Raw genomic sequence first — 25,534 nt, 5'->3', positions numbered from 1 at the left:
GTTTTTCACAATACCCAGCAATTTTAGCATATTACACGCCACGTTTATTACTGTAATTTGGCACGCGTCGAGTCTGACGCTGTTCACATCGCTGCAAAGTGTAAATTAACAGGTATTAACGTAGCTGTATTTTAATATTTGAATGCTATTTCTTTGCCATATACTTACCCTTATTCAATTTACTTACACTTGTCAATGATATAGCATGAAAATTGATAAATACACCAGAAACTGGGATCAAACACCCTTTCAACTTTCACATCGTATGGTTGAAGACCTTCTTGCCTCGTTTTCTGTAGAAAATTCCCCAAACTGTCATTTTTAAAAGCTATTTTTAACCACCAATAATAAATATCACATATTAATATGCTAGGTTGTATTGATCATGCGCATGACATAAAGTGACATCTTTCAGAATGGTGTAAAATGTTGGCTGTTTACCATGAAATACAGAGGCAATGATTCAATGATTCTTATTACAAAGTCAATACAATAAATGATTTGGGATTTACACTAACATATACAAATAAATCGCTGGTCAGAACTTACTGTAATCTGCAACTTACTGTTATAATGTTGAGGTTGTAATTTTTATATATTTATTGCAAAAACAATCAAGTTGAGCTTTATCTAGAAATCAGCATAATAGACATATACGTTTTGGGAAGAGGTCATAGTGAAGAGAGAAGTGACCAGCATTTGATATGGTTTGGTAGTTTTTCACATAAGTCTTAAAAGTAGTTGACAGAATTTGTATTACACTTATTTCAAAACAACAACTAGCCTTTCCACCTTTCCCACACATTGTAATTATTTTAATGTGAATTGGATTTCCGCTGCTCGTCCAAAGTTTCACCCCAGAAGTCGTAACCACGTCGTGGTGGATGTGCCCTCTGGAATATTTTTTATATTTTCCAAGAATGTAATTTCCTTATGTCAAGTATAGCCTCTAATGTCCCTGAAATAAACACCCAAATGCCAGCAATATCAATTCATATGTCTGGGAAAGGCCACCGTCAAGAGAAAATCTAATAAAAGTTGGCCCAGTATTAGAAGAAAGATAGAGGTGTCATGTTAGTATCATTGTTAGCACACGTAAATATAATTAAATGAAGCAATCAACATTATACGGCTAATTTTATCCTAGGGGCTACGGTTTATACTTTGGAATACAGTTTGTTTGTTTTTTAATATGTGAACAACTTTGTAGTTAAATGTTAAAACAAACAGTGGGTTTAAAAACACACACCAGCAGTTACAGCTTTGGGCCGACATCTTCATGAAATTAAGTTCATATCTCTCCAAGAAACGCGTACAAAATAAGCTTAACAATTATTATGAGTTTGTCAATGTCACCATTGATTGAATTAAGCATTACGGCTTTATTTTTCTGCCTGTTTTCTCAATATCTGAAAAGCAAGTGTTGACATCTCAAAGCGTTTATTGTTGCTTTCAAATGAAATTAATTCCATCCTTTTCTGCAATTGTTCTGTATTTTCAACGGGCCTGATATGAAGAAGACGAGGAGGTTACAGCATTTATATTCTTCAACCCCTTATGGGAGGCTGCAAGTGTCAGGAAAAAAAAGGCAATCAACAAATAACAGACCTTGATTTGAAACAATTGACACCAATGGTTTTTCACTTACGAATACAGTTATTGCCAAGCAGGCTACTCCACAGGGATCCAAGCCGGAATTTAGACGTTTAGAGATAGAGAGATACAGTATTACAGATACAGTATAATTTAGATTTATCATACAATCAAAATCAGTTCGTGTAACTAAGGAAGATATAGGATAAGCATAAAACAAAAAGGCAGGGGTCGATTTTTTGCCACTAGCAATGTTTTGCTAGCAATTATTTAAGGCGGTTTTACTTGATGGAAGTTGCCACGCATAAGAAATTGGTCCAGAGTCTCAGTAGAAAGTCTGCATCTCCATTCATTATTCACTCTCTTCAAAGCTGAAAATGATCTTTTACACCATGCATTAGACAAAGGATAAACACTAGTGAGATGAATGATTTTCAGTATATTCACAAAGTCACCTTTGTTTTCATCTTCTTGGCTAATGCATTGCCAAACAGCACTGTTGTCATTGTTTGGCCAGTTTTTATGAATAAATGCATTACACACAAGAAAATTCAGGTCTTCTGTTAACTTTTTAAACCTGGCATTAAGACAATCAAGCATGCTTTTCACGATCTGTTTCTTATGCCTAACCAGTGTTTCATCTGGAAGGAAGTTCTGTAGAGTGTTATCCTTGTACATGTATCTATCTGTATCATTCTCAAGATGGACTTTATTATGGAATTCATTAAGGCTCTGGCTTTGGTTAGCATGTATATGTTTCAAGAAGTTCAGTTCTGATGCTTGTAACTGCACTACAAACATCAATGTCCATACGCTGAAATGTCAGACTTAAGTTGCAAGTTCATTCAACAAATCTTACAAGAAATGCAGGAACCAACTAAACTTACATTGAAGCAGTTTCTTTAAGATGCCTTTGGCTTTTGCACGATCACTATCTCTATTTGTCACATCTTCTGCATAATTTTGCATATGTGCAACTATAACTTGCCAGTTTCTTAATAATTTAGATGCTGCTCTGAGTTTATGGTATATCCAACTTCCGGGAAGAAACTGAAAAAAGACAAATCAAAAACAAAAATGCACCTTTGAAATATAGATATTCATAGGCCAGTTCTGCAAACAAAAATTCTAACATGAAGTAAATGTTCATAGAGGACAGTGGCATTTAGAAACCGAAGCCTCCGGAGGTACATAGCGGTACAAAATTTATTCAGTTCTGTAACTGTGCAAAATGGAGGTCATTAAAAATTAGAACTTTATAAATTTGAAGTGATTTTTGTTTTGCATATTGTGACATACTGTTATGTGGTTAAAGGCTTCTGAGTAACAAGGTGCCACGTAAGTCTAGTTGGGTAGAGAACCAGACTTACAAGCGGGAGTTCATAGGTTCAAATCTTACAGCAGAGTTGATGTTTTTCTCTTGACAATTACTACAGTGACATTTCTCATGGTAATGAACTTTGCACAACTGCCCCAAGGATGGAGGATCTAGCAAGTATTATGGGCAGGATGCGAGCTGGTGATTACTAAATAAAAACTAAAAAAAAACTACAGTGCTTACTGATGATGGATTATCGCTGGCGAATTCCTTACATACATCGCACCACATTTTGGCAACAATCTTTGCCGTCATTCTCTTTTGTTTTCAAATGTTGAGCTCAGTTTCCCATTTTCTAACGGTTCTGATGGATGCCGTAGGATCGGACCGGGCCTTATTTCAAATGTACCGACGATGGCTGTTTGTTTCGCTGGATTCGGGGGTATTGGGGGCCTTTGGGTCAATCCCCGCGTCGCCACTAGCCTTTTCACTTTCTGCAGGTCTTTTCCTGACGAAAACAGTTATCTTCTAGGCGCTTACTAAAATATCCGATAGAAACAGTTGTATACAGCGACAAGCGTCCATACACAAGAACGTGGTTATTTAAAACAGGTTTCTTTGAGGCATTTAATTAAATGTTTGATAACAACATTTGTATACAGCGACAAGCGTCTATACACGGTCACGTGTTTATCTATTATAAACATCCGGAATTATTTTTTTAAAGCTCAAAGGACAGTTTTAGCGAAATTGTCGATTTTATACGCGGTCGCAAATATATTCAAGTGCCAGAATTTTCTTCTTGCAGTTTTCGATTCTTACTCGTATTTTGCAAGTTAGCGACTGTTAAATTCGATCCTTGAAAAACTGACCTTATTACCTACGTAAGTGTGTAGGTCAACAGCTACGTAGATGTATATTTTTACTCTAATACTTATGTGAAAAACTACAGAAACAAGCTCAGTAGCCATACGTTTTAACATAAACCCCGTTTAATGGCACAAACACAAAAAATCACATACAAGAAACAAGGAAAAACAGCACAAAACTCCACAAACAGCATAGTTAATATATACAATATAATAAAACTAGGTATGTTTATCAAGGATTGTTAGGTACCGCCTTGGAATGGTCAGTAAAATGTAAATTTACTGGGGGTCTTATCCAGTTTGTATGCACAAACTCACTCACCAAGACGTATTGCCAATAGCTACTAGTTCTAGATTTTGGCACAAATTCCATGTGACTTATATCAACCTAGGTGTATACTTTGGCACAAAGACTATCATGGCCAACAGTTTCCCATGTGTATGGTTTGTTTTGCACAAATACAATTTTGGCCATCACCTACCAAGGTGTATATCTTGGTACAAACACTATAACTTATTTGTATATTTGGCACAAACACTGCTATGGCCTACAGCTACAGCTAATTGTATATATTGGCCTAAACATTACTATGGCCAAATGCTACCCATGTATATGTTTACGCACAAACACTACTTAAGCCAACAGCTACCAATGTATATGTTTTGAACAAAGACTAGTATGGCTGACAGCGTTATTCAGGTAAATGTTAAGCACGGAACCTATTATGGCCAATATCATGTTACTTACAAAGCTACAAAACTAAGCGTCAAAATATTTTGTAATTCAATATTCATTTTCCAAAAGTGAGTGTAAATGAAAGTGAGAGGTATGTAGTATTTTTTTCTTAGTCTGGGATGATCAGAGGCTTTGCTAACAAGAACAAAATCAATATTTCACCTTATACAATTGCCTTAAGAGAAAAGTTAAGAGTAATTGCTTTTATTTCAAGATATTCATTGTAGATATATTCATTTTGTACAGGCGATTTTGTGCTTGATGAAATCTGGGTTCCGATGAAATATCAAATGACCACTAGTAATTAAATATTTTCATCAGGGAGGATTTTCAGCCAGTTCAAAAATATGTGTTGCCTCTTCAAGATGATTAGGCCATTTAGATCTGTATTGGCTTTAGCAATTGGAATCTCCAGAGAGAAGAAAAGAATTATTTATGAACAACAGCCTTCATTTATTATGTTTTGTGCCTTTTCCCAAGAAAATTTTTGCTTTCATTTCATCGTCCTTTTTCTTGCATAATAGATTTTACTGTTCTATTCTACTCTTTCTAAGGAAACAATTATTGTTTTAATTTAAAAGGTTCATCAATGGATTTGTCATTGGTAAGAGAGGTTTAGTGGTGTTTATGTTTACCTATTGGCATAGAGAGCATGGGTTCACAGTCAATTTCCAGACATTCCAAAAACCTGACCGATATATCTTATAGTTTCGAAAAAGATAGATATTTTCTCAGAAATATTTTTTTTCATCGTACGATACGAGCCCCACTTTTTACTGCAGTTTCTACCAAGGAAACAGACGGTCAACGAGCACTTTTACAATTCCACTCTTTGGGATCATTGGCCGGTTATATCCGTTAATATTTAGTTTGGCTAATTTTGGCAAGTAATACCATAGACTTAATGAATTTTATTTAAAAGATGTACCCCGGGTTTACCCAGGTTACAGATCAAAGATTCTGAATCATCGTGTGTCTATTAAAATAGTACAATGCTGTTGTACCGGAGGATTACCTGGGGAAAGCCAGTCCACTGGTAACATAAATTGAACTGTATACACTGTCAACTTAAATGTTGGTATTAAGTCTCCTGGTAGCATTGACCCTAGAACAATATTCGGGATATCTTTTTCCTTGTCCTTAGGGTGTTTGTATTAGGCATCAAATTCAACAGACTAGAAACACCAAAGCACTCTTGGACAACCACCTATAATTCTTCTAGAAACACCAGATATAGTCTCAGTGTTTACCATTTTACCACTGTCATTGACAAAAACCTTGTTCATATTTCAACATCAAGGCTTAAGGTCCACAGTCGCATATTGGTCTTAAATTGTTTTAAATCCGCAGAATTAGCTATTGTTCCTTCAAAAAGGATTAACGTGTTCCCTGCTTTTCCTTTTGAAAAGTTTGAAAATTTGATTACATTTTGCGAGTTATTGTTGAGAGAAAAAGTGATGTTTCTCATTGTGAAACAATGAGATGGTCGTATGTTAATTAACGTCTTCTGAATTGAATTGGCTCTGGAATAAAGTTAACTTTATTAAGTTTTAATAGAGATTTACTGAGCCAGTTTGACTACAAACAGCTGTAAATCAGAATGCTGCTCAAAAGCAGTTACTTTGGAACAATGTTAAGTAATTGTTGAACTATAGAACTGTATTTCTATGGGTATTTAGTAAATACCCATAGAAATACAGTTCTATAGTTCAACAATTACGAGATTACGGGATTAAGACAAATTGCAAATTTTGTTTGTTTTACCCAAACCTTGGCATTGTTTTCAGAAGTTGTTGTATTGGATGTTTCTATGCAATGAAAACAACATTGAAAAGGTAATCTGGCCTAGTCCTTTTCCAGGAAGGGCCTGTCTTAAGTCCCTTATACAGTTAATGAGTAAGACCAATTCTCCTCGCTTAATCTAAATCCAATGATCACAGTTTTCCTCTGAGGTTAAACTGTTTCCCTCGATGAAAGTCCTCCGAGTTCCACAGCGTTGCTCGTTAACGGAGATTAATATGAAAGGTAGCGTTGAAAACCGTCCGATTTTATGGCTCCGCGTAGCAACTCCACATCTGATGAGATAAGCAAGAAATGAACATTTTTTGTTTAGAAGTTAGTCGGTGTTATTCATATGTACATTGTATATTTATTTTAATAGTAGTATAGCCAGTTTCATGTGTATTTATCAATGTTTGTGCTTCATGTGTATCACTATTAAATGCCATTACTCAGTCATGATATTTTTTTTATAAGCATTGTCTACTAGAGGAAATGTCATGATCTGAGATGCATGGGCAAATATGACTGCACTTCTTGTGTTATGCACAATCGCATAAAAAGCTTTTCGCATAAATAATGCAAACTTCATGCAAAACATACTGTTTTAAAGTTTCCCAAATATTTTCACGGAAGCGGATCAGAATAAAAACTTTGAGAAGCAGAGAAAAACAATAACAATTGACTGTAGCAATCAAAATCGATTGAATTTAAAATTCAAACCAAATTTATTTTGGTGTTAATTCTTTGTAAATGTCAGCTGAGTTTGGCGGAGTTAACCCTCCAAGGAACACCGCGTTTGTAATTTTTCAGTTGACTGATCACCCTTCTAGGGGCTTAAATCTAAATTCCCGGAACTAAGTCTGTCGATAAATTGTTTGCTGCGAATCCGCTGCGGGTATTGGGTTTAACTAATTGAGTATATGCACTTCCTCAACATTGGTGTGTATTGTCTTGTGCTTATCAGATTGCACGAATTGTACAACAATTAGACTGCCGGCACAAATAACTCTGCATGAACCTTATTCCTACAATTGGCGGTATAAGGAAAGCACTGGTAGGAAAAAAACAACACTCGAAACATGAATACTATATTATAGTTTACGTACTGTGCAATTGACATTTATTGTGATACAACACTGCAGTTATGTTTATTTCATGTCTGTAAAAAGGTGGATATTCGATATTTGAGCACTAGCTTACTATAATTGCCATACGTTCGATGTTTAATAGATAAAAACGAGTGCTGGAAGGGTTTTCCTCCTACTATTTCTGTTACATTTTCTGTCTCGATTTACTTTCATTATTGGATTCAATATTCTACCTAGAGCACCGTCTTTCCAATATGTTCTGTTGATGGCTTGCAACAGTGATAGAAGCTTGTGCGAAATGAAAGGATAATGTTAGGAAATAAGTATTTTTGTGTGACGGTTACATGTGTTTTAATTACTTAAAACGTACTTAGTGTGTATTCACTGTTCGGAACCGATGGTCTGCGTATGTGTCGTATGAACATTGTCTTAATTTAGTGTCTATTTAGTGTTCTCCTATTGTTTATTTTTATTGGCATGATTTTAACAAAACATAATATGATTTTGTCAGATAACTATGTATCTTTATTTTGTTATGAGCTAATCAGACATTTTAAATTCATTTCTTACCATGTTTTTTTTGTCTTTTTAAAATTGAATATTGACAAAAGAAAAAAACAACATAGAATTGTCCGCTTAAATATTAGAAGTACTCACACACTATTATTTTGCTGGCAAGATTTTAAATAGAGATTCTCTAGAGCGATTTTTGATTTTGAAATATTTATGCTGGCAGCAGTTAAAGACTGTAAGTGTTTTTATTTGTAAGAAACATTTGTGACACCATTTCAAGAAGAATACTTTTTATTAATTATATCATTTTTCTTGAACAATTTTCCTAGAACTTTGTCCTTAGACCCCTTAGGTAATATGAATAATTTGCATTGCAGAGAAATCATGTTTCGAGATAACGTTACGAGATTTGAGCTTGCACATTGTCATAAACTAAAACAGCGACATGAGGAATAGGTTATAGTGGTTGTGGTGTTGGCTAAACCTTGTGCAGAAAATAGCTTGTTCATCCAATTATGATTATAGTTGATGATAGTGTTTTTTGGGCGTAGTGAATGGTTGAAGTCCAATATTGTGATAAATAGGCCTAGGAACACTAAAGTTATGCCTTTTTTAAATTGAAATACAGATGGTTTGTTTTTGTTTGAGTTCATATTAAACAAAGCAATGTTTCAAACTTCCAACACAGTATTGCATCATTTACATTAACATTTCTGTTATCTTTGGGTTGACAGTAAACAACGTTCAGACCAGACTGTTTGTCCAAATTTGCTTAAATTTAATGCGGGGTTTTAAAACAAAGTTGAGAGATTGTTACGCTTATAACTATTCTGTTGTAAGTATTGTCGTCACTGAAAATCTTGAGCATCGTTATATCTAAAGAAATGTAATTAATCACAGTGCTTAGTATTACCAGGGCATATGTTAAACAAGGTCTATAGCTCTGGCTGTTGTTACTGTAAAGTTAAGCCCCTTGATCAACTATGAAAGACGAATAAGATTATTGGAGTCCACACCCGATGCTTTTGTTAAAGACACTGACCGTCTTTTAATTTTATATAATCACACGCAAGTTTAACCAGTCCAATTATGTTCTTCATCTGCTCTGTTATTTTAAATTAGATCAGGTAACATAAGCAGTACTGCTGCTAATGCAATTTGTCGAAGAAATTTGGTCACCATCGGTGTCATTTTTCCAAGAACATTGTCAATTATCCTGGGAAGTGTCGTAGTGAATAAATATTCCTGATGCCATACAACTTTCCATGGAGTTTTTAGGTGAAAGACCAATTGGCACGATATTGAAAGGCATTTCTATTGTGTCTTTGTAATTGTCTAAGGCACCAGTTTGTTCGATTATTTTCATGTCAGTTTTTACTTTTTTGAAATTCTAGCGTGCTATTGCATTATATGTAATTTTGCGGTATTCAGATTATTATATATTTCATGCTTTTGTAAAATTTGCTGATGCTATCAATGAGATACAAATACTATTTATAAGATCGTAGGCCTAATCACTCCTTGTAGTGCGAAAACCTACACCTTTGCTGAAAAAAATAATATTTAATTCATACATTCTGTGGTGTTCAGATTTTGATTAATTTGATGCTGATGTGTTATCAATGGAGGATCAGCACCATTTATTAACTTGTCAGCATTGTCCTTATAAATCAAAAACTCAAAATGGCCATAGCTCAAACATTTTAAACTTGATACACATGTTTCCAGACGAACGCACGTGTACAACAAAGCTTGAATAACTCTGGCAATAAAAACTTGATGTCCCTAAAAAGATAAGTGTTTGTGTGCTTATTTAATATATGTGTGATTTTTATTAAAAGAAAAGCTGTGATCAATTGTTTACATTCACCAGGTGAAATATTTTTTACCATATCCATCATGTGCCTGCTAAATTCATAAATGGCATCTTCGATCCTCTTGCAGGAATAGTCATATAATCATAACATCTATCTGTTTAGTGTATTTTTCTTGTAAATGGTCATTCATGGACTAAAAAGAAAACAGGGGGTACTGTTTTGGCACATGTCTTTCCAAATCAGCTCTGGTCATGCAACTTTGTCTGCTAGAGTTCCTGTGCCTCTCTGCAGCATTATATTTGGATATGAAAAATCTTCGTTACAAAGGAGATAAGTAATATAACCTGTGAGGTTTTCTATTGTATGAGATTTCAGTATTGAAGCTCAGAAACCGATCACCATTGTTGGTTTTTACATGACGATGATCGGAACAAGGATTATAAAGGAAATGGGTGTTAATGAATTGATTTTGTCAAATGTGATTTCAGACCTGCTTAACACTTGAGTGCCCTCTTCTTTTATATTATAAAATTTAATGTGTTTATTAGCTTTTCAAAGCAAGTGTCAGACGCTGCCAGTTGGTGTTGTTTATCTTGTTGTTGACATTGGCTTTAGCATCAGCGTGCACAAATCTTTAACCTTGGCCATACTTCAAATACTGTTCCAAGATATTCATAAGAACCTCTGTACACATGTTACCAGTGAGAATATGCACATGATTATCAAGGCCCATAACTCTTGATTAAAGTATAGTAAACTAATGTCCCTTGTTTGATTGAAGAAAAACAGAAGAATTTATGTTCTTGCTAGGAGCAGCTGCTGATAGTGTTTCGGAGGGCACTTTTCACTTTTGTTAGGTATGGTGAGCATGTGACTTTGTCAGGAGTATTTTTGACATACAGTGATCCATTTCTTGTTACAAAATTCCAGCCACAAAAATTCCAGTGTACAGAAGATTGACAGAAGTGTCTGTAATACATGCTTCGTATTTTGATGAATTTATTTTTTCGCCGTTTCCAACAAAAAAAATGACATTTGCCACTTAACAAAAATAACCACAGAAACAGCATGTGGTTGCTGTTTCACCATTTATTATACACACATGCCTCATAATTATTTCACATCGCTGCACTCTCTTTATTACCAGTCTGTCACATGCATTTTAGGTCTTGGAGTAAAACGCAAATAGAATTCATTTCAGAACAGAAGTTCAGATCTTAATTGTTCATGAGAATGTGATTTGTACTTAGTTTTCAGATAGTGTTCTCCTTAAGGTTGTCGATTTTTAGAATTTCTCATAATAAAAAAACAGCTAGTTAATTATTTAAACGAGTTACTTCTAAACTGCGATAAATCAATCTAGCATGCAAAAATGCTTACGTTCTTGCGGATATGAAAACGTTTTTGGTAGTTGTTAATATTGTACAGAGTTATTTAGCATGGGTAAAAAATACTTCGTATACAAATCGGAACACTTAAATCTGGCGTAAGATTTAGATTATTGTTTTAAAAGCATGATGAAGACAAAATAAACATTTGAGTTGTGGAAGGATTAATCTTAAGGAAAAACTGTCTTAATATTCTTGTTAATTTTTATTTCAATGTCCCTGGAGGTTTTAAAACTATATATATTTTTTTACGGACATATCTTGCTATTTGTTTTAATTGTCTTAGTTAAAACTTAATGTTTGCGAAGACATATTGATTAAAGATTCTAAAACCTTGTCCCTGTGGACGTACTTGACGTTTTGAATTATGAGTTGTTGCTTATAAAAAGCGGTTGGACATGTATGTTAAATTGTGTTTTCTATCCTGCCTCTTCTATTATTTTCTTGTTGAAAACAACAGATAATTTTCGTTAATATTTTGTTATGAGTATTGAAAAGGCTAAGTAGCCATTTTTAATATAGTTTACTGAAAATCCTTCTAAAAAAATGACCCTTATATGGTATCACATATAGAGAAAAAGCAAAATCTAATTGAATCGTTTTGTTTACGTGTGGATTACTTTTTGTGCACTCTATCATACGGTAATATGTTATTTACACACGTTCAGAATGACTTCAATGACAGCATGAGGAAAGGAATTACGCGAGTATCAGCAAGCTCGCAAGTGCACGCTTAAAGGCAATTTTCGAAAATGGCTTTTAAATTTAACTGATAATGTAACTTTGAAGTGAAGTTAAACGTACAGATTGTATTTAACAACCTCTCAAATAACTTAATATCAGTATTGTAGCCGAACTTTAGATGAGAATTTACTACGTCACATGGTCTTCTTGTTTCATGACTGAACATATTTTTATCTTTTCGTGATGCTTTAATCTTTGAAATTCAGCTTTATATGGGAGGATTTACTTCTGTTTTATGATTATGTAGGAAGAATGGTGATTAAGTTTTGAATCCTGGTAGGTAAATGAATCTCCTTTTGAACAGTTTAATTACATATTTACTTTGTTAATGAGACTTTGATTTATTTAAATTATTCCGAAGATAATTGTTATATGAATAAAAAATCAAATATCTTTTGAAATATTGTGATTAAAATAAAACAAAATATGCAGAATTCTTAATGTTCGAAAAACGTTTTGAAAGTGTATGTAATTTTATGCTCTTACTGCATTAACGGCCATTTGAGATTAGATGTAAGTGTATAACTTTCACAATTTAGAGAAGGAAAGCATTGCATAGAAGAGGAGTTATGTTTAACCATAAGACATTACCCTGTGACAGCAATGGAATACTAATTCTGGAAAAAGTGTCCTGGTCAGCCAATGGTTGTGCCTCTTGCCTGCAATCACATGATCATCATGTGACCCTAAAAAAGTTTTGTGACCAAAGAATTATGAAGAGAAATAAATATTTGAGACACAGACAGCAAAGCTATGAATGCCCAGGAAAGAGGTCCATCTTTGACATATTTTGGGAAAAAATCAATGCTCCTTTGGGATCAGAAAATCACTGTGTAACAGAAACTAGTATTGGCAGCCATTTTGAAGAGCTTATCTCAGGGGTGAAAATTCTAACTAGCTGCAGTAGCATAAATGTGGAGAATTGTGGCCATGCTGCTGAACATTGGAACCAATCAAACGGGTTGGGAGTTCCCCTTGGATGTTTCAACGTGTACTTGTAAGTAAAAATGAAAGCAATTTCAACTTTGCTGTTGTGACAATGGTTTAGAATACAGTTAATTAACTGTTAGTGTCATTCCATTTAATTGGTTGGGTGCCTTATCACCTTACTTGATAGCTGCTGCATGTAGAAGCGTTATTGATAGCAATTTGTTTTATGCTATATATTTCAATTTGAACATAGATAGCCTTCATATGTTGTGCCATAGAATGGCTATAAGTGAATATCGGTCATGGAAGTAGGACATTTGATGAACTACTTGTACTCAAGTTTGATGTAGTACATCAAGGAAAGAAGTGCGACCTATACACAGTGATTAACGACACTCTACATCTGACGTACTGCATGTACTCTACATTAGAAGTTCTATATGTACTCTATATAGATGTACTACATGTACTCTTTATTCTACAGTATAATGCCATTACTCTTCTACCCGACCAGTACAATCAATCCTAGAATTATGTTATCATACGTACTGTGTATTTTGAGCATTTTATAATGTAGTTATACAATTTGCCATTTTTAAATACTGAGATGTTTATGGTTATATCATAAGGGTAGGCATTTCATAATCATGCTTAAGTAAAAAGGGACAATCATCTTAAGAGTAAACATTGGCCAATTTGGAAAGGAGACTGGTACCTGTTTCATTGATGTATCGGATCGTTGTTGATTTCAGTCCTAGAGTGAAATTATGTGATATAATTTTGTTATTCTGTTTGCTCAATATTTGTGTGAATTGAACAAACACAAATATAAGGAATTAAAATATATAATCTGCGTTTTGCGTTTTGTGTGGTTTTTCGCATAAATATTGTGAAGTTTATACAGATCCTGTAATGTAACAGGCCCCTAATAAGATAGGTGAAGACCTGATGGAGAAAAGCCACCAATGCACCGTCAGACTTTTTATCTCCTTATTGTATCATTGTTAAGTAGGTTGTTGGTTTTATCGAATATCATTGATTTCAACAAACAGCTTTTCGATAGCATTAATTAATTTACAATCTTTTATTTCTTATAATGTTTGCTGGAGTTGTGAATGATTGAATTCTGGCAGTATGGGTTTTGCAACGGTTTGAAAAATGTATTGAATTTACCTTGAAAGGAAGAAGAATCCTACTCTGTGTGTGGCATGATTTGTTTATGGCCCGCGATTTTTTATTTAAATTCATCCACAATCTTTGTAGATATTGTGTTTTAATGGGGATGATACATGCTATTGCAACATTATGCCCAAAATCGGGAAACCTCATACGTAAGTCTGTTAGCCAAAGCTGTAAGCTAAGTGATAAACATCAAATTGAAACACTTAGATACTTCGTGCCGAGTGTGATCAGAAATATTTTTAAATACGTACTCATTTTTCATATTGCTCATTTTATGATGGGGTGAGGCTTATTTGTGCAATTTGTTAGCAAAATTTGTTAATATGATTTGTTGTTATTGTCACCATTGATTGCTTTTTATTGAATACGTCTTTTATTTTCCTTGTATAAGAAGCTTTCTGTCACAAATTTAGATCATATAATTGTTCATTTAGTGTTAGAAATTAGAAGACAGTCAATTTGTCATCACTCTATCCCAGCATATATTAATAAAGGAAGCCATGATGTTGCATTTTGTAAAAGCATTATACTAAATTAAAGAACGCATGGGCTTAGCGTTTGTTAGAAGGCATTTGTGAAAATGAATATGATGAGGCTCAACGTGACTTATTTTATCTGATAAATGCATTCTAACACTGACATCAACAGACTCAGTGTTCAAGATGTATCGAACAATTTCGAACTCCTGTTGAAATGTTTAGTCACAACAATGGAATAAAGAAGATAGCATGGCCATTAAATCATTCCAATCTGATGTGATGAAAAAGTTATTGAAATGGTCGTTAATATTTATGTATGTTTTTGTTATGCAGTTATTGGTTTGTCAACAGTTTCAGTTCAGTAAAGTCAAAAATTATGATAAAAGACGGAAGCAACACAAAACCATTTTTTTCAGGGGAAATTAGATGAATATTTATTTGGAAATTTTGACAAGATGAAACCAAATACACTTTCAAGAGAATGACTGTTAACTTGATTAGTTCTTATTGCCATGGGAATAGTTAACATTAATGTCCTGAAATATTCGATAACAATGCTCACATTTCCCCCTTCTGTTGCCGATCTTGTTCCTTAAACTCATTATCCTTTGATGTAACATAAACAAGTCACATTGACACGCATATCCCTTAAACTGACGACACTCTGACTGGGAGTGTTTCTTTTGCCTAAATTTGATACCTGGAAGAAATCTGGTCAAGTGTTATATATTTTCTTTTCAAATATATTTGGGGTTTAGATGTATTGGTTTGTTAGATAAAGACACGAGAGACTTCAATAATTTTGATTTGAAAGAAACGCATGTGTGCTAAATGAAGCCGAATATGTCAAAAAGTTGTTTGGTTTTTTGAATGGTAGTGAAAGTAGGGGTACGTAAATAAATAAAGTCATTGTACTTTTATACTTTCAGAGCGAAACCGACGCATCAAATTGCTGAAGCGACTGCCGAGAAGAATGCCCGCCTCAAGGAAGCTTTTGGCATCAGCGATTATTACCAAGATGGCAGCTCCTTTGACCCCAACAAAAAGACAAAGGAAGATGCAGCGAAGGCCCTGGCGATGGCACACAAAAAATATGCGTAAGTTGTGGGGACTGATAATGCATTTTCATTGAATTATTTAACTAAAAATAAGCTATGTTGCAAATAATAAGGGCGTAAAGTTAAATGTCTTTTGATTTTTTGTGAGAGAAAAATCATTTTAATAAGTTAGTTTGCCGAAAAAATGTTGATGAATCATAATTGCCTTTTGACGTCAGCATTCTTGCAAAATGAATGTGGTCGTTACCGTATTTTTTGTGTACAGTATGCATTTTTCACATCAAAAGGAGGTCACTCACTTTAGTTTATGGATTTGGTTATATCGGCAGTGTAAAATCGTGTACGCTTAGTATCGCTTGGGTAAGTCGAAATAATCTTAGTTCATTATTTTAAAGTTTCATTAATGTATGATTGATTTTTCTTAGTATAATTACGTATTAAAATAATAGATATTCATAAGTAATGCGAATTGAAATAATTGCGCACTTTCATTTTGTGAACTTGAGAAAAACTCTCTCTATCTTATGCATTATTCCACGTGCTTGTAATACCTAAAGGTGTTGCCATGTTGATAACATTAATGTACCATATACGGCTGTTGCTTTTACAATTCGTGTCTAAGGAGAGCAACGTCGGGACTGTCTTTTAACTAGTTATGTACATGTTACTTGAGGAACCGATTATCGATAGTGAAACTGGAATTGATTTCCAGCATTACCGAATTTTATAACCTTTGGCGTTTAACGATTCAATAAAATTTGACAAATTTGTCTGCTTGTCTTGACATTTTTCTTTGTGTCCTATCTATGTTTATAAGTTTTTTTACCCGATTTTTTAATACATTCATTTTGCCTGCGTCCTGTACACATTATAATACGGTAATTAAAAACTATTAATTTGTGGCATTAAAACTTGATTAAAATATCTAAACATTTATCAGAAAAATACTTCCAATATTGATGCCTTCAGACTAGAAATTGACAGATCCGAAGTCTCAACATTCATATCAAATTAACAGACCTATTTTGCTGCAATTTATTAACACTCGTGACATTAAAAGTAGTGTGACAGCTTCGGTTGTGAAGAAAATAATATTAATGTTTGATAACCTTAATGCAATTAACAACATGTACGGGATAAAATGGGGAAAAATAAACCTATTATTCCCTTAATTGCTTTTAATTCCAATTTATCGGAGAAGAAATACCAGGAAAAGGTAATGACAATATGTATGATTAATCACATGACTAGTATTATCGAAGTCTTCATGGGAATATTTTGGGTTATAAACAGTGAAGTAATATGCTCGGGGGTTCTGTCGCCGGTTAAACAAATAAAAAATTCATCATCTGTGCTTCTAGTGCCCTCGGGTCATTATGGAAATTTGTTTCCATGCTAATTTGTTCAGATATGCGAAATTTGTAAATACATGTTCCTATTGTTTTATCTGTGGCCTGTTTGAAAGTAAACAATATGCTGCTTGATTTCTAGGATTACTGAATATTTTTTAACCCATAGAATTTTGATTATGTTTTCATACTGATGTATTTGACCTGTATATAAATAGTAAAGTACCCTACACTGGCGAATTCTCAACATGATTTTTTCAAACGTTTCCGTAATAGCTGCTTTGATCCATCAATTAATATCGTAATTGTATTGGTGCTGACCCTTAAATATATTGATATGTCATTTGTTACACATGTTACCAGAGACAAAATTCACATGTAGAGCAAGGCTTTATTTATATGCTCTGTGTAAAAAATAAAAAGCAGTCGAGCGTTTGTGTTCCCTCATCATCCCTCATACTTCTTCAAGTTGGTAATGAGACAACTTTATAGTTTTATTTAAAACTCTCATCACATAATAGGCTCTCTGACATTTAAAAGTAAACAAAGATGTCATCAATCAACGTTGTTAATCGAAGCATGTTCTGTCCCAACAACTCATTGTAAATTAACAATTTGTGTTTTTAGGATTGAGAAAGATTCTGATTCCGAGCCTGAGAATTCCCCTGGACCGGCCATTCGTAAACGAAAGAAGAAATCAAGGTAATTTGTGAAAAGAGTCATGTAAATGGTTCAGTTTAAATCTGACATGATTTTCTTTTAAACTTTAGAATTTTATTTAACAAGAATTCTGTTATATAACGGTATAATCTGACATAAGTAAAACAAGAATTTGTGTGTTAACTTTTGTAATCATGTTGTTTTCCAGGGACAAAAGTGAGTCATCACCTGAAAGAAAGTCTTCAAAGAAAAAGAAAAGTAAAAAACACAGGCATGATCGGTAGGTGTTTGAAGGTGTGGCCTAGTGTGTCTATAAATAGTTACAGACCATGTGACCTTGCTTACTGTAACTAACAGTCTGTTGTGCGATATGTTCACTCACATTTATGTTTTGAATGAGACTGCAGTTATATTTTTGGATGCTTTTGTATGATATGAGCAGACATAAGTGTGTCAGTTTTGTGTACTGGAGGATGTACATGAACATAGTAATCACATTGGCATGCCGTTTTTGTTATGGAAGTTTAATGGCATTTTCATGTCGCTTTCCGCTTTAAAAAATTATAGGAATGGAAATCACATTGTCATGTCGTTTCCAGTTTGGAAGTTTGATGGCTTTTTAAATGACATTTGGCCTATAGAAGTTTGTTGTGGATACCGTTTTAGCCAGATTATGCACCAACATCGTAACAAAGACTTTACCTATTCGGATAGTTTAATTTGTAGTTATATTGTTTTGAACCAGGAAAACTATCCAGGTGAAACAGTGTAAAATCTGACAAAAGACGGTATCCGCAAAACAGAACTATATTATGTTTATTCAAATTCAATTTTTTTAGTCATTAATCTTTATAGACACCTTATGAAAATGCTCCTATCTGAGATTAATAACATATTACCTATCATTATTTACTTTCGTACTATATTAATGTGTTCATAAACCATATTTTGCAACAAACCTTTTATAAAGAAAGAAATACAGTACTGCTGTAGTATGGTTGAGGTTGATATTGATTGTAGTTAGTTTGCACCCCCATTGTTGATAAATCAGTTTTTCTAGGCTACAAAAGAGATTTAACGCGGCAAATAATCTGAATCTTTATTGCATGGTTTCCTATTAAGGCATTTTCATTTGGTGTTTGTGCTTTGATTTGTTTATTTCCTTTGTAAAGAAAAACATTTCAAGGTTCGGCTTTCAATTTTGTTTAGGGGATAACTTTGCAAATGGAAATGGGAATATAAATCAATTAATCTTTTTGCATTGATCGTAACAAATAAGCTGTGCCATAAACATGTGCATTGTAATTAACCTAAGGTATCTAAATTCTAACAAAATTTATGTTTAGACGATTTACATCATGTGTATTCTGTTTTCCGAAAGAGGAGTTAAAATATATATTTTTACCATAATAGCCTTGGTGTTGTAAGCCTCTTCTTTAAAAAGCATTAACCTTGGCCAGAACTCTTAAAACCATTCAATATATGGACATGCAACTTTGAACTATCGTCTGCTGAACAGATGAGCATTGCCATTCCCTTGTGGTTCTCTTGCAAACACTTTTTTTTTTAATTCGAAAAGAAAATCTTCTGTTTTCATCAATAAATGAATAAGTAAATATATCATACATACACTTTTACTTTCTGCATATATTAAACATTTTGAGTTGCTTTAAAACTGTGTTTAGGAGGCTTAGTACAAGACTGTTGTAACGCCTACTATTTCTATACTGAGTTGCAACAGTCTTGCAATAAGCCCATGGTTTGCTGTTGTTAACAGTTAACAGTTGGCAGCCAGCTGGCAATTGGCAGCCAGTTAACTGTTGACAGCCACTTTATACTTAGCCATGTAGAGCCTGGTTCGCCCTTTGGCAGCCGCCTTGTGTACAGCTGCCAGCTGGTAATTGACAGCCAGTTAACAGTTGGCAGCCAGCTGGCAGCCTGTTAAAAGTCAACAGTTGGCAGCCAGCTGGAAATTGACAGCCAGTTAACAGTTGGGAGCCACTTTATACTTAGCCATGTAGAGCCTGGCTCGCCCTTTGGCAGCCGGCTTGTGAACGGCTGCCAACTGGCAATTGGCAGCCAGTTAACAGTTGGCAGCCAGCTGGCAGCCTGTTAAAAGTCAACAGTTGGCAGCCAGCTGGAAATTGACAGCCAGTTAACAGTTGGGAGCCACTTTATACTTAGCCATGTAGAGCCTGGCTCGCCCTTTGGCAGCCGGCTTGTGAACGGCTGCCAACTGGCAATTGGCAGCCAGTTAACAGTTGGCAGCCAGCTGGCAGCCTGTTAACAGTTAACAGTTGGCAGCCTGCTGACAATTAGCAGCCAGTTTACAGTTGGCAGCCACTTTATTTTAAAACAAAACACACCTAGGGTAAGGTTTGGGTGGCGGACATAGATTTTTTTGTCATTTTTCTCAAACTATCATTCCAAAATCATCGTAGGACATGAGTGAACTTATCTCTGGTAGGAACTTTAGACAAGTCAAAAAACAGTTGCCTTAAAACTGTGTTTAGGAGGCTTAGTACAAGACTGTTTTAACGCCTACTATTCTAACCTGAGTTGCAACAGTCTTGCAATAAGCCCATGGTTTGCTGTTGTGTTTCTGCTCTAATCTTGCATTTGTGGTTCCCTTTTATACTTAAACTATATTCATGTACCTCTATTTGATGGGTGTTTTCTTTTTTTTGTATGACTTCTTTTTATTTTTTTCATATACCTTGATATGTAAAGCGCATGAAGATTGTAAGTTGAGAAATATAAGATATTGATTTCATAGTTCATTCTATTGCAGATGTTTATGTCGGGTTCCTAAATGTAACTGTTTGGTATATGAGTCTGAGGGAAATGTTCTGTACCCAAGTTCATACAACTTCAGCCAACTGTAAAACATTTGGATAATGTGTCCATATGTTGTGTTTAGGTTAGTTTGCAATAATTTATCCCTTGTGTTGTGCAGAGGGCAGAATTTTCATTATCGATTATTAATACAGACAAAAACGACGGACTAATTGAACGGATTTATCGATAATTATCAGAAACTTATAAATAATACATTTTATGTCTTTTCGAATCTTGTTGGTAGGTACTGGTAAATAAAATAAGTGAAAGTGAAATATTTATGGAGTTTATAAACTTGTAACTTTCCACCAAAAAATCAACAAGCACATTTATGTCAGATCGTCAACAAAACAATACAAAGGAAACATTATTCCGGCAAAACGTCGTTAATTTTCAACTGGCAGCTACGATAAAGCGGCCCACCATTATATTAGCTTATGAAAATATTAATATGTGCAAACTTTCCTAAAATTAACATGTGAATAGCGTATCCACTTTAATGCAATTGGCTACTAATTGACTTTATGGTATGAATGAAGTTTGAAATGAAATTTGATCTCCGAACTTTATACCAGACAAACGTGAACTTTATACCAGACGTATGTCGTTATCATTACATTCATGTATCACACAGCTCATACAGTATCTTGTACATATTCTTTATCATATCATCCATTCATTATTTCATTTTTTTGGGAGTACAAGACACGAGTAATAAAAAAAAAAAGATTAAGCATGTCTAAAGGAGGAAGGTAGGTTTTACTTTAATATACTAGATTTGCTGTTTAAGTCTGTATAGGCTATTGTTTGTTTTTAGTCCAAATGAATGTTAGATAGTTATGCTAAATATGAAAAAGCAACACTTTTGTTAAATAATATCAGCATTTCATTCTGCTATGTACACAATTTTGGTTGGTCGAATTGTCTAAATAAAAGTGGTGAATTTGAGTCTTCAGTTTTTGACTGTATTTTAATAATAAAAACATAATCATATGTGAATAAGTATGTGCTTTTGTCCATTTTTGAATTTGACCATTTTTGTAATGGTGAAGATGTAGAATTTGACCATTTTTGTAATGGTGAAGATGTAGAATTTGACCATTTTTGTAATGGTGAAGATGTAGAATTTGACTGTTTTTGTAATGGTGATATTTAGAATTCGACCGCTTTTGTAATGGTGGAATTTATCATTTGACCGTTTTTTGTAATGATTTAAACGAAGGAATTGACATCTGAAATGGTAAAATTTAAATTTTGACCGATTTTTGTTAAGGTGGAAATGTAGAATTTGACCGCGTTTGTAACGGTGGAAATTTATTATTTGACCGTGCTTGTAACGGCGGAGTGTAGAATTTAACTGTGTTTTTGATATTATGGTGAAAACTGGCCATATTTATTTACGGTGAATCTTTTAACGATGTTTCAACTTATTTGTCCTATGAATTTATTTCTAGCGTTCCTTTGCTATGATCCCAATATTAAAACTGAGTAAGTCAACCATCACAACTTTTATAAAGGAATATTTGGTTTATTAAATCATCTTTAGTGTATATTCAACGTTAGTATTCCTTTCATTACTACCCATGAAATACGATACGTTGAGTGTAGTGTGAAATACGTTGACTGTAGTGTGTACACTATGACTGAACCTTGCACCTCCTCTTTTGCCTGCTTTACAATGATGCAAGGTAGCATTAGACCCAGTTTAAAGGTAAGCTAATCCACAGTTGTGACAGAGATTTTGTTTGTCTGTCTGTCTGTATTCATTTATTTTATCATTCTCTCTCATCAGTTTGTTTCTCAGTTTTGTATTTAAATGAAGTTGATTAAATCTTGAATTGTTACATTATTAAGAAACATTTCAGGAGAATGTTTGATTAGGAATTCTAGGAGCGATTTTGTACGTAGGAGAAATTTTCAAAATAAAAAAATGCACTGGTGGAAATACCACCTATGTAAAAAATCACTCCTAAGATTCATATTAAAATTGTTCCCAGCTGTAAGTGAAAAAATTCAACATTCAAAAACAAATCTGCTTTCGCGGAAAAATTATTAATTTTCAAAATATTTTATTACAGCATTGTTGCTAGAGGTTCGATACATATGTTCATTAGCAACTATTCATCACCGTAACAATTAAATATTGGTGTTAGAAAATCGTTCATGCAGTAACAGTTTAGGATTCTTGCTTTTCAGGTTTAAAATGGTCTTAAATAACGAGTCAAACGCATAAATTGGCGTTGTATAAAAATGTACAGATCAACTCAAATCATATATATTTTTATAAAAATGTAAATCAAATTTGTCTCCAAAACCTTTGGAGTTTGCATTCATGAAATTTGGCTTAACAAATCCTGTACAGTATTGTAAGATGTTTGTTTCCCTTTTCATCGCAATTGGAACATGAAACAATTATTTTATTTCTGATAGGAACATGTACTCGCATGCTGTTTACAACAATCGATTATACAGGTTATACCATGTTTAAAATAGCTTACTGATATTTAAAGGTCCGTGAGTCGAAAAAGCAAGAAACGCAAGCATAAACATAAGAAAAGGTAATTTTCTACTAATGATATGGATAGAATACTTTTTATACCGAAATTAGACTTTCATGCAGTCTAATATATTGACAAAATATGTACAGTGAATGTAATCAAATAGTGTTTAGACAGTTTTCTATATATGCTTCTCAAACTATATAAATATATTTATGTTCCTTGTTGACATTAAAGACTTTATGCATGCATGTAGACGAAAAAAGAACTAAAAAAAATCAACATTTTGATCTCCTTTAGTGACTCTCCGTCCAAGAAGAGGAAGCACAGACGACGATCGGTCAGCTCTAGTTCATGCTCCAGCAGTGATGATAGGTAGGCTACTGTTAATAGGGGATAGGGGGCTTCTGTACAGCTGGATATTCATTATAAAACTGAGAGTTTCCAGACTGTTTTACAAGTATATTTCCATTTAACTACATTATTTTACAGCTACTGCTCTCGCTATATGATTAATTGTGTTTCATTAAGTCGTATAATTTAAGTCATGAGGGTTGTGGTTAAAGTAGCGTTTTGGAATCTTGTTGCCAAGTATATTGTTCAAACACAAGCGTGAATATAAGTGAATAATGTTATTATTTATCCACACTCTAATGATTGCACGGTAAAGCTTCGCTTATTTGTTACCATTCCGCTATGGTAATAAATGTTTAGTCAAAATGACTCCCCAAAATGAAACATCAAATCATTTAAAATCATTATGATAGAACATAATTTTATAAAGTGACTGTGGTAGAACATATAAAGTGACCGTGGTAAAAAAAAATGAAATGACTGGTAGAACATAGAAAATGATCAGTTTATTGTCTTTATCATTTCGGGAGTATCGTGTTTTGAAATAATACACTAATGATAAAAATATTACTTAACAAACTTCCCACTTGTATTCCTCAGTTCTAACGAATCAGAGCACGAGCCCAGCAGCAGATCAAAGCCGGACCAGGATCGGTCACAGTCTCGCAGAAGCCACTCTCGGTCCAACTCACCTGAAGAAAGGTATAAAGCTTTTGAAAATTGATTTATTTCATTTTGTTTAGTATTTTCCATTTATAAAAATTGTGTTGTTGTTTGTTAATGTCATCATTTTGTACAATATTGAGTCCATATTGAGCCCACATGAGTCCATAAACTCCTGATTAAAAAATGATCTGTTCTGTTCTTTTCATATTAGATTGGTTAGGTACTCAAATTGACAGGTGCATAACTTCATGCCGAAGTCTCTGGTTAACAAAAATATTTCTAGAATAAGTTTCGTTTGAAAACTGAGAACAAAAGAAGTATGTGTCATTGCTGAATGGTGCAACAATTTGAATTTATAGGCGACCCCGGCAGGAGGTTCGACACCGCAGTGAGTCACTGTCTTCGCAGAGCCCGTCACAATCACCAGGACGAGGGCGATCCCCCTCACCTTCAGACAAGTGTTCATCTCGGAGGTCAGATTCACCCAGCAGAGGGAGTAGCAGACATGGCAGGGAGTCAAGATCTCCAAAACAACAAAGGTACAGATTTAATAGAACTTAGGGAAACAATGTAGTCACGATCTCACGAACAACATAGATACGGATTAAATAGGATTTGGGAAAATGGAGTCATGATTTCCCAATCAACATAGTTACAGATTAATAGCATTTTGGGAAAAAAAGAAGTCACGATCTCGAAAACAACATAGGTACAGGCTTAGAAGAATGAGAGAAACAATCGAGTCACGACCTACCACACAAGATAAGAGCAGGCTCATTAAGATTTAGGGAAATTATCGATTCACGATGTCCCACACAACACAGGAATGGGCTTATTAAGATTTAGGGAAACAATTGCTTTATTGAATTTAGGGTAACAATTGAGTCACAATCTCCCGAACAACATAGGTACATGCCTTATTGGATTTAGGAAAAACAATGGAGACATAATCAATCCAACAACATAGGTACATGCCTTATTGGGTGAAGGGAAACAATGGAGTCACAATCTCCCGAACAACATAGGTACATGCCTTATTGGATTTAGGGAAACAATAGAGTCACAATCTCCCAAACAACATAGGTACATGCCTTATTGGATTTAGGTAAACAATAGAGTCACAATCTCCCGAACAACATAGGTACATGCCTTATTGGATTTAGGGAAACAATGGAGTCACAATCTCCCAAACAACATAGGTACATGCCTTATTGGATTTAGGGAAACAATAGAGTCACAATCTCAAAAACAACATAGGTACATGCCTTATTGGATTTAGGAATACAATGGAGTCACAATCTCCCGAACAACATAGGTACATGCCTTATTGGATTTAGGGAAACAATAGAGTCACAATCAATCGAACAACATAGGTACATGCCTTATTGGATTTAGGGAAACAATGGAGTCACAATCTCCCGAACAACATAGGTACATGCCTTATTGGATTTAGGAATACAATGGAGTCACAATCTCCCGAACAACATAGGTACATGCCATATTGGATTTAGGGAAACAATAGAGTCACAATCTCCCGAACAATACAGGTACATGCCTTATTGGATTTAGGGAAACAATAGAGTCACAATCTCCCAAACAATATAGGAACATGCCTTATTGGATATAGGGAAACAATAGAGTCACAATCTCCCGAACAATACAGGTACATGCC

At 34.2% G+C, this 25,534-nt stretch overlaps 1 protein-coding gene across 1 annotated transcript in view; it reads left to right on the top strand.

Moving 5' to 3' along the window:
* Positions 1-12,561: 12,561 nt before the first annotated feature.
* Positions 12,562-25,534, top strand: part of LOC128229697 (serine/arginine repetitive matrix protein 2-like) — a 52,290-nt gene continuing 39,317 nt past the window's right edge. The window contains exons 1-8 of the mRNA XM_052941491.1: positions 12,562-12,845; positions 15,369-15,536; positions 17,474-17,548; positions 17,715-17,786; positions 22,855-22,902; positions 23,143-23,217; positions 23,797-23,898; positions 24,222-24,401. Of these exons, the coding sequence (XP_052797451.1) occupies positions 12,562-12,845; positions 15,369-15,536; positions 17,474-17,548; positions 17,715-17,786; positions 22,855-22,902; positions 23,143-23,217; positions 23,797-23,898; positions 24,222-24,401 (1,004 nt within the window). The remainder of the gene's footprint in view (positions 12,846-15,368; positions 15,537-17,473; positions 17,549-17,714; positions 17,787-22,854; positions 22,903-23,142; positions 23,218-23,796; positions 23,899-24,221; positions 24,402-25,534) is intronic.

This window comes from Mya arenaria, chromosome 4 (assembly GCF_026914265.1).
Source record: "Mya arenaria isolate MELC-2E11 chromosome 4, ASM2691426v1".
Classification (NCBI taxonomy): domain Eukaryota; kingdom Metazoa; phylum Mollusca; class Bivalvia; order Myida; family Myidae; genus Mya; species Mya arenaria.
This window is presented reverse-complemented; position numbering and strand designations above follow the sequence as displayed.